Genomic DNA, 19499 nt, shown 5'->3' on the forward strand with positions numbered 1-19499 from the left:
CAGAGACTTCTCCTATTCTAGAAACTTTTTTGTTACAGGAGATAAATCTAGCCTTTTTAGGAAAGGCCAAGAAACAGAATAGGACTTTTTGCTGAAAATATGGACACGATGTAAACAAACAACAGTAATAGCTTCTTGGAGTCTCTGGCACATAAAGTAATGAAAGGCAAGCAAACCTAAGAAGTGGAAAAGGAGTACCCGGTTAATTCAAGAATGTTTACTTTCTACAGATACTCATTCCTTCACCAGCAATCTAATAGTGTCTTGATTTAGTTTTCTTAAAACCTGGAGTGGAGAGATATAATGAGTCTGTATGAGAATTTATAATGCTTCTCAGATCTTCCCCTTCTCTCCCATAATAATTTTTTCTAAGGTATTACCCATTGTTTTTAAACATGAGACAAGCAGATATGTTAATGCAGTTTTCCAAGTAGTTCTCATACCTTTTAGAAGCATCTTCTTGTTTTAAGCCATTTGTCTGTTTAGCACCTGCAATAATAATAAAATAGTAGGTCAAGTCTACACAAACAAACTAGTTTATAGGACAGATTCCTACTCAAACTGCAGAACTTTTCTTCTTTTCCCCACACATTACTTTCCAATCCTACATGTAAAACAAATGAAATGGGCAGGAAATTCAGTTTTTTTGTGTTATTTCCGAATTTCTCTTGGTTAAAATGTATCTCTTTGGGGATTGTATTTTCTCGCGTACCACAGCTGCAGTTACGTCCTCCTGACAATCTGAGATATGGATACTTTTAGGGGCAACCTGTCTGTCCCCCGAATGTTCGCTCACAGGGAAAGACCAAGGCTGGGAGTGACACCTCAGGAGAACCGGGGACCAAAGCAGCAGTACATCTCCAAGGTGAGCTGTCCTGGTCACTTGCCCACTCTGGCAAGCCAGCTCTAAACTCCTGCACCTCTACTCCCTTTCCCCCAGAGACAGCCCATTCCGGGGAAAATCTTGGAACACTACTGTAAAGAGGTGGGGCTTTGGCCGAAGGTCTTTTCCAGAAGACCCAGGACGGTGATGGGACGCTCTCGGCCTTCTCCGCCCTAGGGACCTCCGCTACTGGAGCGGTCTTTCCGGTATGCCCCGCCTTAGTGTGGAACCCTGTAGGGCTCAGTTCTCAGGGTGCAAACGTGGGAAGAGGCCTATTTTCCTACCTGCGGGATTTCGGGAGGCGCGGAGGCCCCGGGCCTTCAGGTGGGAAGAACGGTGTCCGGCCGAGTCAGCCATAGCAAGCGTCGTCAGAGGGTCAGGCCCCTGCCGGCTTCTCCCTTTGAGGCTCCGCCTCCCCTCGCGTTGCGCGGGGCGGGGCCGGCGGGGCGGGGCGGGGCCGGGAGAGAGGCCTTCGCTGCGGGAGGAGGTGGAGGCGGGCGCAGAAAACTGCGAGAGGTCGGTCGGGTAAGTGGTCGCACGTGGAAGTCCGGGAGGGCCGGGGTAGCGACCAGCTGTGAGCCGCGGAGGACCTGGCGCCACGGCCTGCAAAGCCCCGCGAGGTCGTAGGGCCCGAATGCCTAGGCGAGCAGGAATCGGGAGAAATGGCTTCCCTTGGTTGCAGTCCGCACGCGCGCTGGAGTTTTAGCCGCCCTGGAGCGCGCGGCCGTGAGGACCCGGCTGACCCGTACCCCCGCTGCGGGCCTGGGGCTGCGTCTTCCCGCTGGGACAAACGCTGGCCTGCGGGAACGGAACGGTGCTCTCCTGAGGGCTGCTGGTTGCTTCGTCTCAGTGTGATACAGGGATTACACCAACTGGATTATTTGGGGGACTGCATCTCTTACAGCAAAATGTCCGGGTCACATCTGGGGCGGTAGGAATCTGATCTGAACTTTCGCCCACTCTGGATGTATTTTATTGGTTTCAATTTTTGTGAAGTGGGACACTGAAAAAAAATTTTTGATACCCTAATGACTAGGATTGACTTCAGGAACTATTTTCAGAAATTTTTTCAGAAAAGAAATACTTTGCCTTTTTAAAGCCATTTACTTAGTCCATATTTGCGCTCCTGTGGGGCGTACCATAGAGGATTTTTTTTTCAAGTGTCTTTCAAAACTGTTCTCCTAGAAAACTTAAAAGATGCAAATTTCTTACTTCTTAGGCTAAGATGCTTTCTGTAAAAATATTTCAGCATTAAACCTCCACATTTTTTCTTACTGTATTTAATAATAATTCATCAGAATGAAACATAACGTATTAATACTTTAGTATCACTAATAGTTAACTTTTATATTTCAGCATCAAAACTAGGAAAAATAAGGAGAGATGGCTGTGGAAGAGCTTCAATCCATAATAATGAGATGTGTAAGTAATTTTTTTTTCTTTTCATAAAGTTAAATACCAGATTATTTTTAGTTATAATTAGGGTCACTCAAATTGCTTATCTTCTTTAATCCTTGCTTTGTTTGACCTGTGAATAAATAGCAGGAGGGCTGGAAGGCAGATTGGATTATTTCTCCAAGTGACCTACTTGTCTAACCTTTTAAATTTTTAATATTGATCCTTATTGTAGGATTTTTTGGCAGACTGGATTTCAAGATCATTCATTAAAGTACTTTTTAGGCTTATCCTAATTTTTACACATATGCTTATGTGCAACTTACCTAGAATTCAAACAGATTTCCTTTTTTTTTCCAGAGAATAAAATCAAGTAGTTGTTAAATTTTTATTCACCAAAACATGTTTGTCTTCATTCTGTTTCTGTCAGCAAATCCTAGAAGAACAAGACTTTAAAGAAGAAGATTTTGGCCTATTTCAGTTAGCAGGCCAAAGATGCATAGATGAAGGGCATATAGAGCAGCTATTAGAAATTATTCAAAATGAAAAGAATAAGGTAAGTACAATGTTTTTGAGTACTTTTTAGTCGTTACTAGGAGATAACAGCTACATGATACTATTATTTGTCCACTTATTTATTCATCAAACTTTTAAGGATTAAATTTCTACAGTAAGAAAGTGGAAAACAAAAAAGGAATTAGGGCTATCCACATACTTGAAGGTACTTATAGTCTGGTGGAAGAGATAAGTATGTAAACAACTAGCAATAAGAAGGCAGAATAAATAAATGATAGTTAAAGTGTAAGTAAAATGCTTTAAAAGAGCAGGGATTATGGCTGGCTTAGGGATCAAAAGTGGCATTTGGATTATTAATTTACATTTAGTACTGTAAGTATCAGGAAACCTAGATACTCGTTTTTGGTGATCAGCACATTCTCTTCCTTCAGCCAAATGTATATGGAAAACCAAATAAGTAAGATAATATTTGGGGGGGGGGTGCCTGGGTGGCTTGGTCAGTTAAGTGTCTGCCTTCTGCTCAGGTCCTGATCCTGAGGTCCTGGGATTGAGTCCTGCTTGGGGCTCCTTGCTCAGCAGGGAATCTGCTTCTTCCTCTCTCTCTCTCAAGTAAATACATAAAATCTTAAATAAAAGGAAAAGATAATATTTGGGTGCGTAGAATCAGAATAGGAGGAGACCTAGATGGCCTTGCTGATATCATACAGCTATGATTATTTAATATTTTCTTTAACTCCTTGATGTCTCCCAATAGTGTTCTCAAGGGATAACCTTTGAGAGTACCTTACTTATAGCTAATAATAATAAATTTAATAATGGCTAATATTTGTTAAGCATTTATCATGTGCTAGATGCTGTCCTAAATGCTTTACATCTGTTAACTCATTTAGCTTCCCAGAATCCCATAAGGTACGGTTAAATTCATTCTGTAGATAAGGAAACAGTCACTGAAAGATAAGTGACTTGTCCAGAAGTAACTCAGTTTTCATGTAACGTCTAGGGTTCAGACCTCTGCAGCCTGGTTTCAGAGCTCTTAACCACTCTCCAGTTAGCACTGTGTAGCACTTACAAGGAAGTTTTAGGGTGTTACAAGGAACTAATTGATTGTGATGACTGGGTTTCTAGCCCCCAGGAAGATAATATATTATATCCTGAACAGAAAAAGGGTAACCTAAGAAGAGAGAATTTCTTGAAGGAGTGCAAGTAAATTTACTTTGGAAATATTTAGTTTAAGATGCAGCAGACAGTTGAAAAGTAGCGTTTGGAGGTCAGTCAAGAAACAGGAGATTAAAGTGCAGATTTGTGCATCATTATTAGAAATTAGGTGATTGAGGCACCTGGGTGGCTTAGTCACTTAAGCATCTGACTCCTGACCATGATCTCTGGGTTGTGGGACCGATCTCTGGGTTGCGGGACCGAGCCCTGTGTCAGGGCTTTGTGCTCAGCTGGGAGTCTGCTGGAGATTCTCCCTCTCCCTCTGCTCTCCCCCGCCCCATTCACTCACTCATTCTCTCTCCCTCTCTAAAAAAATAAATCCTTTAAAAAAATTAGGTGATTGTGTTGAGTAGAATTTAAATGAACAATTGAAACAAGGAAAAAAAAGAGAAAATTAGGTGATTGTGATATTTTTAAGCATAGTGAGTTTGTCTTGGCTTGAGAATCACTTTTGTAATGTGTGGTCTTCTAAATTCAAAGGTTCAAACACTGATATGACAGTGTTTCAAACTGACTGCGACTTCATTTTCTTGCCAGTCAGAATCGATGAAGATTTACTATTACTCTGCTTTGTGTAAATTTAAAAAAAAAAAAAAAAAAAAAGGCTGTATGAATAGTTTGTCCTATAGAACCAGGGCTTCTCCACATTAGTACTCAAGATATTTTATAGCAAAACACCCCACTCCCCACCTCCTACAACTCCGTAATGACAATCAAAATTGTCTCCAGATTGCCAAATGTCCCTGGTAGATAGGGAACAAAATTGCCCCCGTTGAAAACCACAGGTATAGTGGGAAACGCAGGGGCTTTGGAGCTGGACAGATTTATATGCAGTTCCTGGTTCTGCCACATTTTAGTTGATATTGTGGTATGTCAGTAATCTCTATAAACTTTTGGCATTCTCATCTGTCATTTGGGAATAATCTTACTCTGTAGATAATATAAGCTATACAAGGTGTAGTTTATGGATAGTATTGATTCCCCTTCCTTAAAATTATTCACTATTTACATAATGACTAGATACCTTGCCGCTGAAATGATATTTGTAAAATATTTTATCAAAATTATTTGTTTTTCATTTCAGATATGCAAAATCTTATTCAAATTGGGAATTTCCAATATAGTTAATTATTCTCAGAGAATCACTTATAGGGTAGAAGTACACCACTTACACACACACCCTATAAGTACACTTATAGGGTAGAAGTGCTTAGTTGCAAAAGAAGAGTCTAACAGGAGCTAGTTAAGTTTTAAAAAGCAAATATAGTCTTAATAGATAATCGTGGAATAACTAGTAGTTTGGCAAAAAATTAATAAGCTCATAATATAAATTTCTGATTAAAGACCTAAATATTAGGGATGCTTGGGTGGCTCAGTCAGTTAATTAATCTGCCTTCGGCTCAGGTCATGATCCCAGGGTCCTGGGATTGAGTCCCACATCAGGCTCCTTGCTGAAAGGGGAGTCTGCTTCTCCCTCTGCCTACCCTTCCCCCTGCTAGTGTGCTCTCTCTTTCTCTCTCTCTCATTCTGACAAATAAATAAATAAATAAAATCTAAAGACCTAAATATTAGAAGTCTAGCCACACACACACAAAAATAGAAGAAAATAGAACAGAAGAAATCTTTGGAGAGAGGATAGTTTATTATACTTTAAGATAATAGACATCATTTAACCTGTGAGTATGGAGCACCTATTTTGTAACAAGCCCTTTTCTAGATGCCAGGAATAGATAGAGCAGTAAACAAAAATCACTGTCTATATGGGTCTTAAATTCTAATGAAGACAGGTAGCTACATGATAAATTATATAGTGTGTTAGAAAGTGATAAATAATATAGAGAAAAATAAAGCATAGTTGGGGGAATGTACCATGCTAGGTGAAATTGCAGAGATTTGACAGAAGGAGGGGTGTAAATAAACCATGGGGCTCTCTGGTAGAACAGTGTGCCAGGCGGAAATAACTAGCATAAAAATATTTAAAGCAAAAATATTTAAACTGTCTCATTGGATAAAAAAGGGTGATTGTTTTGCTATTTTTTTTTAAAAGGTTTTATTTATTTATTTATTTATTTAACAGACAGAGATCACAAGTAGGCAGAGAGGCAGGGAGAGAGAGAAGAGGAAGCAGGCTCCCTGCTGAGCAGAGAGCCCGATGCGGGACTCGATCCCAGCACCCTGAGATCATGACCTGAGCTGAAGGCAGAGGCTTAACCCCCTAGCCACCCAGGCGCCCCTTGCTATTTATTTTTTAAAAATCAATTTAGGACTTCATTTTATGCCATTTTTTTTTTTTAAGATTTTATTTACTTGAGAGAGAGCACGTGTGTAAGCATATGACTGGGGGAGGGGCAGAGGGACAAGCAGACTCCCCATTGAGCGCAGAGCCTGACACAGGGTTCCATCTCACAAGGCTCCATCTCACTACCCCAGCCAAAATCCAGACCTGAACACCTAACAGCTGAGCCACCCAGGTGCTCCTTATTTCATGTTTTTAGTATAAATCATACTGAATAAGAAGAAAGGTGAAAAAAATAAATTTAAAAAAAAAAGAAGAAAGGTGAAATGTATATATATTTAAATGTCAATGAATGTTTATGCATCTCTAAAAGAGGAAATCCATTTAGACCTAATAGCCAGTAGAAAACGAACCAAAGAAAAATAAGTATATTTTGCTATACAAAAAATAAGAAGGACAACCAAAAAACCCAGTTATTTGTTGTAAATACAAGAATGGAATATTAACATGTAGGGAGCTTATGCAGATTGATAAAGACAGATGCTAAAATGTCCAGCTGATAAATGAGCAAAAATATAAACAGTATTTTCTCTTGTGAGTTATATGTTCATGTCCCCTAACCTATTCTGTTGCTAGTTCTCTAGGACATGTTAAGTCTTACACCTTTTACACATTGTTGTTTCAGAGCTTTAAACGTATTTCCCACCTATTTATGCCTGACAGATTTCCCTAACAAGCCTTAGCTTAGCCATTGCCTCTTTGGGGAAGCCTTTCCTGCCTTTCCTAGATGGAAGTGACAATTCTCCTGCTATACCTAATACTCTACCTTGATTATTTTATAAGTCTGGGGTTATTGTACCTAATTGTCTTCTTCTTAGATGTTTTTTGTTTTTGTTTTTGTTTTTGTTTTTATGAGGGAAGCTAGAATGTAAACTCTGTCAGGATGGAGATCTTACCTTGCCTTATTCCAAGCACTAGAATATTTTAGGTACTTCACATAGAGTAGTGTATTCTTGATAAATACTGGAGAGTTGAAATAGAAAGCAGGCCAGAGAAGTGGAGTATATTGTTGCTAGTTCCAAAAACAGTGGTTTTGATCATGAATGTGAATCACTAATTAAATAGATAAACTTTTACTTGTGTGGTAAATATTCTGAAGTATCTTTGAAAATAGAAGCAACTTATATGTAGGAGAGAAAATAAAGTGGCATCCCCTTCTTTTACATAAGTTACATAATCATAATGTATGTACAGATTTTCCAAGGAACTTTAAAAGGTTCATGAGCATTGTGTGGATTTCTTCATGAGTCAGGAGAGCAAAATTTTCCATGAAAATAAGTATTTGCTCACAAATGAACTCTCTTGTTGGAAATAGAGGAACTGTTTAAATTGTGAAAAAGACAAACTTACCTGATTTAAAGTAAATGCCCATTCACCTTTCCTCAGTGAGAGTATTAAAAACTATCTTAAGGGGTGCCTGGGTGGCTCAGTGGGTTAAGCCTCTGCCTTCGGCTCAGGTCATGATCTCAGGCTCCTGCGATCGAGCCCCACATCAGGTTCTCTGCTCAACGGAGAGCCTGCTTCCTCTTCTCTCTCTGCCTGCCTACTGTGATCTCTTTCTCTCTGTCAAATATATAAATAAAATCTTCAAAAAAGTAAAAAAATAAAAACTATCTTAAAATGTTGATAGTTGTTAGCTAACCCTAAAAAGTCAGGGTGAAATGCCATAGGCTTCATTTGCCTCATCTTAGCTATTTCAGAGGAAATTCTAAGCTACCTCAAGTTAAGAAAGCTCACTATAAGAGTCCTATAGATGGCAGCATTTTCTTTACCTTGAAAATGTTTTTACAGGTCATTATCAAGAATATGGGCTGGAATCTTGTAGGTCCTGTTGTTCGATGTCTTTTGTGGAATACAGAAGATGAGAAGAAAAAATACTATTTTCTGATGCTTGATTTATTGGTAAAGGTAAGTTAACAAAATTACATTCTCTTTGTCACAATAGCCAGCAGTATTTTGTAATTCCCTTTAATGCTAAATGCTCATTTCGGGTGACAAATCTTTTAGTTCATGAAAATATAGGAGAGAATTCTTTGGAGAGAAGGCCCAATTTTATTGATCGAATGGGCAAGTCCTTTCCATTTTTCCAAATTTCTGGGTGTAAGATTAGCTAACTTCATTGCAGACACACTGATTCGGAATCTCCAAGAAGATACCTAAGAAGTTCTATTTTTAATAATAGCTTAATGTATAGGCGTGGAATTCAGGGTTAAGAGAGGCAGTTAGTTTAAGGCCACACTTTTTTCAGCAGCAACAGAACTAACAAATATCAGGTTTTTGTGTGTGTGGTAGGTTCTTTTCTGTGTGGTATGTTCTCTAAAAGAATATCAGAAACCTACAATGCAAATGATCACAGGGGAAATAGGAAGAGGAAATAAATTCAGTTGTAACCAACAACCTAAGAGACTCTTGGTAAAAGGTTACTAGAGTTATATGTAAAAAATGATGGTATAGGAGAATAAATTCTAAGGAAAAGAACATTTTAAGAAGCTACTTAGAGATCAATGCAAATAAAAATATATACTTGGGGGGCACCTGGGTGGCTCAGTGGGTTAAAGCCTCTGCCTTGGGCTCAGGTTGTGGTCTCAGGGTCCTAGGATCGAGCCCCGCATCGGGCTCTCCGCTCGGCGGGGAGCCTGTTTCCCCCCTCTCTCTGTCTGCCTCTCTGCCTACTTGTGATCTCTGTCTGTCAAATAAATAAATAAAATCTTTAAAAAAATATATATATATACTTGGAAAGAGGAAACCCCATCTAGATAGTAGTTATTAATTATGAGGACTTTTTAAAAAGGCAAGTGAGGTAATTGTGGCTAGTCAGAAGGCACTGCAAAGTTTTATCTGTTCAGAAAGTACAAGAGACTGTACTCACTTAAATACCCTTGCAGTGTGAGCTAGAAAGGTCCCATCTGCTAAGTTCTGGGAACCAAGGTAGGTTTCAGAGTAGACAGGCAAAGCTAAAAAACCTCAGTTCTGATAATCAAGTTCTTCTTTCTATTTTCCTAACTTTTCCTTTAGCCAGGAATTAAGTCTCAAACATATAGTTGTCTATTTATTAAAAGATCTTATTTAGTTATTTGGAAGAGAGAGAGCATACAAGCAGGGGGTGGGGGCGGAGGCAGAGGGAGAAGCAGACTCTCTGCTGAGCAGGGAGCCCAAGGCCGGACTCAATCCCAGGACCCCTGGGATCATGACCTGACATGACGGCAGACTCATAACTGACTGAACCACCCAGGTGCCCTTGTCTTTTTTTTTTTTTTTTTTAAGATTTTATTTATTTATTTGAGAGGGAATGAGGGAGAGGGAGAGAGAATCTAAAGCAGACTTTGCACTGAGCACAGAGCCTAATGAAGGGCTTGATCACACAGCCGTGAGATCATGACCAGAGCTAAAACCAAGAGTTGAAGGCTTAACTGACCGAGCCACTCAGGTGCCCCAAATATAGTTGTCTATTGAGAGACTTAGGACTTCCTGCTTTGTAGTTTTACAGTGATTTGACCGTCAGATTCTATGTTTTGTTAGTGTATTTTTTTAACAATTGTGTGAAGTTTTTACTGTTAAGCAAAAATAATTATATTTTCTCAGTATATGCTGCCTTTTAAAAATAGTAATCATGTGGCTTTAAATACAACTTGTATTAAACAGGTTCAATTGTGAATATTTTTATAGTTATGTAATCCAAAGGAATTATTGTTGGGTTTGCTTGAACTGATTGAGGAGCCCTCTGGAAAACAGATATCCCAAATTATTCTTCTTTTACTTCAGCCATTACAAACAGGTAATAAGTATTTTGATATCTAAGGGTTTCTTATTTTATCTGTGTTCAGTTCTTGATATTACTCCAAAATGTCAGCATTATACCAAAGTAAAATTTATGACTAATAGAGTACTCTGTTTAAACTAGCAGTGGCAGTACCAGTTTGAATCCTGCTGCCTATAGGAAGATGACAATACCTGGCACAGATACCTGTTATATATTTTGTTGAATGTCATGCTGTTTTTCAGGCATTATGTTATAATCTGTAGCTTTCTGCCTAACCTTCCTATCTAACATATATCTAGAATTTTCCCTGTAAACATATTTAAAGGATTACCTCTGTGATGTCTGCTTTAGTCAGTCTGTTAGCATTGTGATAGGTCCTGTATCTTGGTTAAGAACAGTATTCAGGCATTCTTCTTCCTCTGCCCTGGAAAGTTGGGGCTGGGAAGAGCAAAAGAACTACTGAATGAAGCAAGTGTAGAAATAAAGCCTCCATGACTGAGTACAGTAACATCATTGTTAAGCAGTGGACCTTGGCAACCAAAGCAGACAATATTTATCCATGGGAAGAGACTACCTTTTCCTTTTATGACTTACATATAACTCAGAGTCTGATAGATGGACCCAGAATCTAGAAGTTAGAGTAAATTAATCTTAAATGAGAATGAAGCAGCTTCATACCACTTGAATATTCAAAGTCTCCTAGAAAGGAAAATGTAGTAATACAACCTTTCATTTTGACAGTGCTTTGTATTTTACAAAGACACTTTCTTTTTAATTTTTTTTATTGACATATAATGTATTATTAGCCCCAGGGGTACAGGTCTGTGAATCACCAGGTTTACACACTTCACAGCACTCATCATAGCGCATACCTCCCCCAATGTCCATAACCCCACCACTCTCTACCTACCCCCCTCCTCCTGGCAACCCTCAGTTTGTTTTGTAAGATTAAGAATCTTTCGTGGTTTGTCTCTCTCCCGAATCCCATCTTGTTTCATTTATTCTTTTCCTACCCCCCCAAACCTCCCACATTGCATCTCAACTTCCTCATATCAGAGAGATCATATGATAATTGTTTTTCTAAAGACACTTTCTCTTATTTGATACTTAAAACAACCAAAAAATGTGGAACAAAGTGTTTCCATGGTTAGAAACAAACTTAAACAAGATTTTGTGGCATCTGTTGTAGGGTGCCATGATTGTAAGATGATCCAATATTTCATGCACCACTAAGAAGGAAGAATAAAAACATTACCAATTAAGTTATGATATGTCATCCTCATTTCAAAGTTGTTATAATGTTTTTTTAAACATACGTTTACATTTACTGGACTTCTGGTCCCATGTGTAGCATACTTGATGAAGCTACCTCAAGTCACAATTTGGTCTCTGTTTTAGTGATTCAGAAACTTCATAACAACAAGGCATATTCAGTGGGATTAGCATTGTCCACCCTTTGGAGTCAGCTATCTCTCCTTCCTGTTCCATACTCAGAAGAACAAATACAGACAGATGACTATGGCCTTTGTCAGTGTTGCAAAGCTTTAATAGAGTTCACTAAGCCTTTTGTGGAAGAAGTCATTAATGACAAAGAAAACTCACTGGAAAATGAAAATGAAAAGTTAAAGGATGAATTACTGAAATTGTAAGTATATTTTTGGTAATATTTCACAGTGGAATTAAGTAATCCATCAATTATTTTATGTTTCTTTGTTCATTTGTTTGCCATGGACATATAAATCTAGTTTCTGGTTTTGAATTGTAGAAGATTATAGGGTACAGTGGTCAGTGCCTCATTAAATGCCATGTTCTACATTTCTAAAAATTAAAAACCAAAATCCATTTGTTTAATTTACTTTATATTCCTCTATGACTTACTTTTATTCATCATAGTAAGGGAATAATTAAAGGGAGGAAATAGGTGTAGCTCAGAGAATCTGGTCTTTCTGTGAGGGAATTGTGTTTTTACTCTCCTTTTGAAAGCAGCAGAAGCAGCACTAGACAGTTGAACATCCATCTTGACCATAAAAATGGTAACAGAGTACCCAATAGCATTCATTCCAGAGGTACTATACACTAAACATGCTTCAGTGTGGCTGTCAAGCACTTGACATATAGCTAGTCCAGATTAAGATGTGCTCTAAGTATAAAATGCCCCTTGGATTTTAAAGACTTGCTCTTAAAAAAATAGTAAAATACCTCAGTAATTTTTATACTGACATATTGAGACAATATTTTAAATATATTGGGTTAATAAAATAAGTTATTACTTTCCCTTGTTTCTTTTTTAATGTGACTAAAAGATTTTAAGTTATATATGGGGCCTGTATTATATTGGACAGTATTGGACTAGATTATTGAACTACATGGACTAGTAATTTTATCTTTTAAATTTTGGAGACTAAAACTATAGTTAGCTTTCTATTTTTTCAGGTTAAGATATTAAAATTTTTTTGCCATTTATAAAACCCATTATTTCATGAAAGTAAAAATATTTAAAAAATTGGGAAGCCTTAATCACAGAATAAAGTTTGGTTTTCTAAATAAAACAAATAGAGCTTTATGAAAAAAAAATTACATTGTCCCGATTTTTCCTTGAACTAATGAAAACTACATCATGGAATAGCACCGGTCCTAAAACCTTCAGTAACCCTTCATATAGTCCAGACGTGTAAGTGAATCTTAACACATGGAGTCTAGCAAGGTGTTCTCATGCTTTCCCCAATAGTAGTAGGAAGGGTTTTTCTTTTTAATTTTTAAGGTTTTATTTATTTATTTGACAGAACACAAGCAGGGGGAGTGGCAGGGAGAGGGAGAAGCAGGCTCCCCACTGAGGAGAATCTGGACCATGGGACTCAATCCCAGGACCCTGGGATCATGACCTGAGCCAAAGGCAGACACTTAATTGACTGTGCCACCCAGGTGCCCATAGTAGGAAGGATATTACATGTGCAGTTTTACAGGTGGTTGAGTTATTTTTCATGTAAAATTAATTTCAATATGTTTATAGAATAATACTTAGGAAATGCTGTATTCACAGTTACCCATTTCTTATACCTTAGTTGTTTCAAAAGCTTGAAATGCCCTTTGCTGACAGCACAGTTCTTTGAGCAGTCCAAAGAAGCTGGAAATGATCCTTTAAGATGTTTTGCATCTGAAATAATAGTAAGTACAGCTAATTTAATCTGCCATAAAATCTGCTATAGTTTAAAATGTTATCCTGCTATATGCTCATGTACCGCATATGGGCATATAAATTGACACATTATTAATGCGATATGTATTTTTTGTAGAACATCGATAAAAGGATGGAAAATAAACAGCAATATTATTTGGGTAATGAAATCAACACCTTCCAGACTTTGCTTTTGTAGTCAGAAATAAATATATACATAATATAATTTTTTTAAGGATTCTATAGCATTATACATATTCTTTTGTAATGTACTTTGTTTCTTTTAGCATATTATGAATATTTTTCCATTGTCTTTCCATTTTTGTTTAACTTGGGCCATCTAGCTCTAGGTTTTCTCCAATTTTTCAGTATTATAATACAATTCCAACTTGCTTTTTTTAACTGTTAAGTCTGTGGTAAGTATCTTTTTAACCAAATCTTTGTGTATTTCTTTAGTTATTTCCTTGAATTCCTAGAAGTGGAATTTCTGTGCCCAAGGATATCTCCACTTTTAAGGCTTATGATAAATATTTTCAAAATAACTCCAGAAATAAGTAAATTTTATTTTAAAAGTAATTTGGCTTAATGAATCAAGAGTATTTTTAAGGGTGCTGGGATTCTATACCAGGGAACTAATCTGAAATATGGAAAATATGTACTTGAGATTGATAGTCATGCTTTTCAGGTTAGAGCAGTCATTGTGGTTGTGGGTTTTCTTCAGCCATGTTCAGCTGTATGAGTGTAGGTGCAACATAGGAAGAAAGTTGGATTTAATTAGGTCAGAGTTTTGAGAACTGTGAGTTCTACAAAGCAGGAGAGGGGGAAAGACATGTATCCAAGGAACTGACTGTGATGGACAGTGGAATTAAAGCTGAGTAAGGAAGGAAGTTAGGACATACTAAATGTGAGAAACAGTGAAAAAGAGGGTGGGATCATTGGATTGTAGTTCCCAGTGTGACTGACAAGTTGTTGAAGCTGGATTACTAAAACAAATGAGCTGAAAAGATTGGAGCTTAAAGAACAGGATGCTTGAAATAATACTGTGGAAAAGTTCAGTGACTAATAACGTTGTCTGGGGTATGACCATGGAGTGAGTGTTCTAAGGAGCAGGTGGAGGCTGAAATCATTGGACTAGACAGTGAAGTACCTGAGATTCCATGGTACTAGAAGATCTTTGGTTGTACATTTAAGTCACACAGAATTATAAGAATGATGTCCAAAACCCTATTAATGGAGAGACCTTGGGGTAGATGTTGGATAGGCACATGAAATGAGTTTCAAAGCTGAGGGGTTCAAAGAGGATGGGGGAGAATGGTCTAGAAGCAACAAGGAGAACAGGTTTTACTTCCAGGCTTGGCATAGTGGATATGAGTGAAAAAATAGCAACCCTTTGGGAGGCCTGCAGAGAAAATAGTTGTTTTCAGAAGAGTCAGATTCTTTTAGAGCAAGAGAGGTAAGAGACCATTTCATGAAGAATGGATTTTGCTAATAACTGAGTTTCACAGGCCATACTTTGAAGGGTATCTGAGATCTGAGAAGAGTCAGGAGAAGGGTTTAGAACAGGAGATGCCAGAAATTTAGGGGAACTAGATTCTGAGGATAAGAAATGATTTGGTAACTAATAGAAATAGGGTTACATAGTTAAAGGGGTTAATACTGATGGTCAAGTCAGTAGAGAAGAGTCTATGAGTGATTTAGAGAGAGAAAAAGGGAGGGATTTTCCCAGGAGCACATAAGAGACTGGGGCCTCTTCATTGTTGCCAGTGTTATAGTATAATCCCCTGGATGTAGTATAAACATTAGCATATATGATAAATGTACCCTATTTTGAGAAGATAACTATGAAAGTTGGTAACTGTTACAGGATTTTAAGCCTGGGAATGATGTGATTATTTTGGATTCATCACATCAATGGAGGTTAAATTTAACTGAGATAAGATTTGAAATAGGGAGGTCCTTAGGTGTGTTTTGGGAATTAAGTGAGAAATAATGGGATCCTGATTATGGAAATGGTGGTAGAGATAAAGAGGAGAGGGCAAAATAAAAAATTTTATAGTAGGTAAAATCAGCAAAATTTGATCATTAATTGGATTTAAAAAACTAGTTAAAAAGTTGATTTGTGGATGTATGCTTGGGTAACTGTGCAGATGAAGGTGCAAAGAACGGGGTGTTTTGTGCTTTAACAATATTTTTTATTAAGACAATTTAAAAAGACAGAAAAGTGGAAAGAATAACGTAATGTAACCTCATGTACCCATTACCCAGGTTTAACAATTTTTGACATTTTGCCTATCTTACTTTATCTATTCTCCTTTTTTTTTTCACTATAGTATTTCAGAGTAAGTCCTGGACTTACCATCTGTAAGTCTTCAAGTATACTTCTTTAGTAAGAAATTCTAAAAATGTAACCATAATCCATTTTGGCATCTAACAAGATTAACAGTAATTTCTTTATATATATTTAATCCCCAGAGAGCAGGTTTTTAAGGGGAAAGTTTGGAATGATCAAATTTTGATGAGATAACCTAAAGAGGTAGGTAAGTGTGAGGAAAGGCCTTAGGACTGAACCCTACAGAATACTGACACTTAAGCCCACCAAAGAGAAAAAAGAAGGGTCACAGAGGTGGGACAAATATCACAGAAAGTGGGGTATTAGAGTTGCAGGAAGAAAAAAGTGATTGGTCATGTTAAATGTAGCCTGTAAAGTAACAGTTGAAAAGCATCCACTGGATTTAGGAAGATGGCATTGATAATCTTAGCAAGAGCAGTTTAAGCGGAATGTTGGAGACAAAAACAGAGGAGTGGTTAAAGGAGTGCATGGACAATGAAAAAAAGATGCCAGTTAATATAAGGTGTTCTTCAAAAGAGGATGAATAAGAAAGAAGAGTAGTGGGAAGACATGGGTCTAGGGTAGGAAAGTAATGAGGGAGATAGGGAGTCTTGAGCATGTCTATTTATTTATAGACTGAAGGGGTGGGAACCATTAGAGAGGAAAAGAGAAGTGTTCCAGGGTAACTGAAATAATGTGGCTTGAGAGCACATCGATCAAGAGAGCGCAGGATCAAGGACACCTAGAGGAGGTAAGAATGGATATGCATGCAGGGAAATTTGTGGCAGGAATTGAATATTAAAGTTGAAGGGAATCAAACCCACTGGCCTCAGATTTTTAGGTGAAGGAGATCTCTTTAAGAGTCTAATTGGTAAGGGTTTGAAATACTGAAGAGAAAGGAAGGAGAGATGGTAGAAGACCATGAAAGCATTAGTCAGTAGTCTGATCACTCATCTGTAGTTGGACACCACAACTTTAGCTATAGCAGTTTGTATTTGTGTATGATGTTTTGCCAGCAGTACTCAAGTGGCTGGGTATAGAAGTAGAGGAGGTGGATTGTAGCTATTTTCCCAAAGCTGGCAGTTTATTGCGTAGATGGAGCTAAAGGAAATACAGAGTGTAAATAGTTCAAATGACCAATAATGTGCTGGTTGGACAGGGAAAGAAGGTGTTAGGAGGGGACAAATAGGAAGGTTAGATGAAGGGATCCCAGAACTAGAGAATTCAGTGGTAGAAAAGCAGGTTGGTAAGAGAGACAGGATAAGAAGTTGTCACACAATGAGATGTTGGGGTTTATGTATCTAATGTATCATAACATATGTATCACTGGAATACAGAAATCAAGAGCCATAAGGTTGGCCTGTTAGAGGAGTTACCTATGTGAACATTCAATTTTTTTCTCATATGGTAGCAGGAGTTGGATAGAGAAAAGATTGTGAGCAGATACCAGAGTCTTTAGTGAAAGTGGGGAAATGACCAGGCAGTCAGCATATGGCAGAGATGAGGACAGCTAAAGGCAGTGTGGTATCTGCCTGAGGGGAAAATGTGCTTTCGCTTGAGAATAGAGGAAGACCAAGATAATACCCAACTTCTACCCATACCAGCCTTCCTTACTGCTGCCTCCCTGACTGTGCTGTGTAAGAGGTGTTAGAGGATGAGCAGCTTGCACCAGAAATAAGTCAGGTTGGGGCACCTGGGTGACTCAGTTGGTTAAGCAACTGCCTTTGGCTCAGGTCATGATCCTGGAGTCCCAGGATGGAGTCCCATATCAGGCTCCCTGCTGGGCGGGGAATCTGCTTCTCCCTCTGATCTCTTCCCTCTCATGGTCTCTCTCTTTCTCTCAAATAAATAAACAAAATCTTTAAAAAAAAAATTAAAAAAAAAAAGAAGGCAGTCAGGTTTAATTATACCAATAAGAGCAACTATCCTATGAAGAGGTTGAGGGTGTAGGGAAGAGGTTTTAAGATCTCAGCAGAAGGAGCATTAGGAGTAGAGAGAAGTGAGGAAGCACAAAGCAAAGGAGAAGTAGAGGTGGCTCTTTTTTTTGCCACTTGCTGTGCCGGCCACACGCTTCCCTGTGCCCCTCATAACCATTCTTCCCAAAATCAAAGAAACCAAGGTCTTCCTGCTCATGGCCAGGTGAATGGATGCCAAATCCATCAAGATCAAGAAAAAGAAGGATAATGTGGAGTTAAAAGTTCAATGCAGTAGATACCTAGTATACCTTGGTCATCACAGACAAAGGCAGAAACAAAAGCAGTCCCTGCCCTCAGTTTTGGCAGTGAAGGAGCTGAAATGAACCTGGCACACTAATTTGAAGTGTATTAAATTTTAGAAATTAAGTAAAAAGTAGAGGTGAAATGAGGGTAGGGGATGAAGTGAGGAGGTGCCTTCTGTTCTATGCTGGAGAAGTTGAGGTAAGTGTGTCATGCTTGAGCTTGATAGCCTCAGCTATCCCTCCTTTGGCAGAAGTTATTTTGTTATAGAAGTGCTTGAATGTCCCAAGGGTTTCACCACAGGAACATGCCTAAAAGGGCCAAGGCTGCCATGAGAAATTATAGAGTGGTAGGTACATCTGGGTATTAGCAAGACTCTGGATGGCGTGTGGGTAGAGAGTGGAGGTCCTAATTTGGACACAGGTGGACTCCAGATATCCTAAAGCAGCACTGAAGAATCTGGTTATGTATAATGATTTTTTAAAAGGCTAACCCTACTCTGGGGGGGGGGGGGGAATATATATATATATATATATATACACATATATATATATATATATATATATCTAGTATTGGCAGAATGAAAAAATGGAGCTTCATGATTAAGAAGACATTTGGAATCCAAGTACGGTAAACTTTTGTCTTCTAGCTATTACAGGAATGCATGGCTTTGAAAATCAGTGCACCAAGTATATATTTAGCCTCTGGTGGCTGAATAGCAGTCTCTTGTGACTAAGGATGATTTCCCACAGTTCTTTTTTGTGTTCTGAAATGACTAATGGAGCCATCTGGGATCAGCAGATTTTACTTCCCTGAAGGCTGGAAAAGTCTTATTTGGCTTTATAATTCCCTACAGTGTCAGGCCCAGTGCCTGACACTCAAGTATTTATTAAAATAAATGAGTGAATATGTGGAAGGTCAGTATTCATTCTGATTTAACTGTTTTTGTCATTCCCTTTTTACCTCTATATAGTAGTTTGTTGTAACCTTATCTTCTACTCTTTTTGTGGACCTTCTCAATAAATATTTGATATAGACATGCTGTCATTTTCTAGATAAGGAGACTGAGGCTTTAGAAGAGATAGGTAACTTGTCCAGTATCTCACAGTTAATAAGTGGTGAAGCCAAAATTCAGATCAATTCCATTGGATTCTAAAGATCAGATGCTTTCTAGGATACTTTAGTTAGAACCAACATAAGAGGAATAGGAATGGCCTTATGTTTCCTGAGTGTCCCTTTTTCTCTCTTCTTCCCTCCTTAAAAAAAAAGATAAAACTGTAGTCCTATCCACTCATGCTTATCTTTCTCTTAGGACACAAGAACCCTTATGACCTGAGATAGCAGCACTTTCTTCCGAAGTCTCTGGTGCCACTGACCAGTGTTCTCCTGTCCACTCTGTGTCTAGTCAGACAGTGGTCAGTGGAGCACTGTTCCTAGAGTATTCATCTGAGTAGTTAACTATCATTTCATGCTGTTTGTATGTCTCACATTCTTAGATTGCTCTCAAATACCTCTGAAGCACTTAAAAAAAATGTGATAAAATATGCATAACAAAATTTACTATTTTAACCATTTTTAAGGGTACAGTTCAGTGGCATTAAATACATTCACATTGTCATGCAACTGTCACCACCACCCATCTCTAAAACTTTTTCATCTTTCTACCCAGGTCCCTCAGGTTGTTGGCAAATTTATCTCCTTGAAGGTATAGATT

General features: G+C 38.2%; 2 protein-coding genes across 4 annotated transcripts in view; one reads left to right on the top strand and one right to left on the bottom strand.

The window, feature by feature from the left end:
- The window catches only part of RPAP2 (RNA polymerase II associated protein 2), an 82034-nt gene extending 80737 nt beyond the window's left edge, over nt 1-1297 (bottom strand). For all 3 annotated transcript variants that reach the window (XM_080800539.1, XM_080800540.1, XM_080800541.1), the window contains exons 1-2: nt 1168-1297; nt 444-489 (exon numbers count right to left, since the gene is read on the bottom strand). In XM_080800539.1, coding sequence (XP_080656665.1) covers nt 444-489; nt 1168-1240 — 119 coding nt within the window. In that variant the 5' untranslated portion in view covers nt 1241-1297. The remainder of the gene's footprint in view (nt 1-443; nt 490-1167) is intronic.
- Nucleotides 1298-1308: 11 nt separating this feature from the next.
- GLMN (glomulin, FKBP associated protein) overlaps nt 1309-19499 on the top strand; it is a 36150-nt gene continuing 17959 nt past the window's right edge. Inside the window, exons 1-7 of the mRNA XM_080800542.1 lie at nt 1309-1408; nt 2240-2305; nt 2709-2834; nt 8097-8213; nt 9972-10080; nt 11464-11710; nt 13128-13230. Of these exons, the coding sequence (XP_080656668.1) occupies nt 2267-2305; nt 2709-2834; nt 8097-8213; nt 9972-10080; nt 11464-11710; nt 13128-13230 (741 nt within the window). The 5' untranslated portion in view covers nt 1309-1408; nt 2240-2266. The remainder of the gene's footprint in view (nt 1409-2239; nt 2306-2708; nt 2835-8096; nt 8214-9971; nt 10081-11463; nt 11711-13127; nt 13231-19499) is intronic.

Source organism: Martes martes (genome assembly GCF_963455335.1).
Source record: "Martes martes genome assembly, chromosome: 4".
NCBI lineage: Eukaryota > Metazoa > Chordata > Mammalia > Carnivora > Mustelidae > Martes > Martes martes.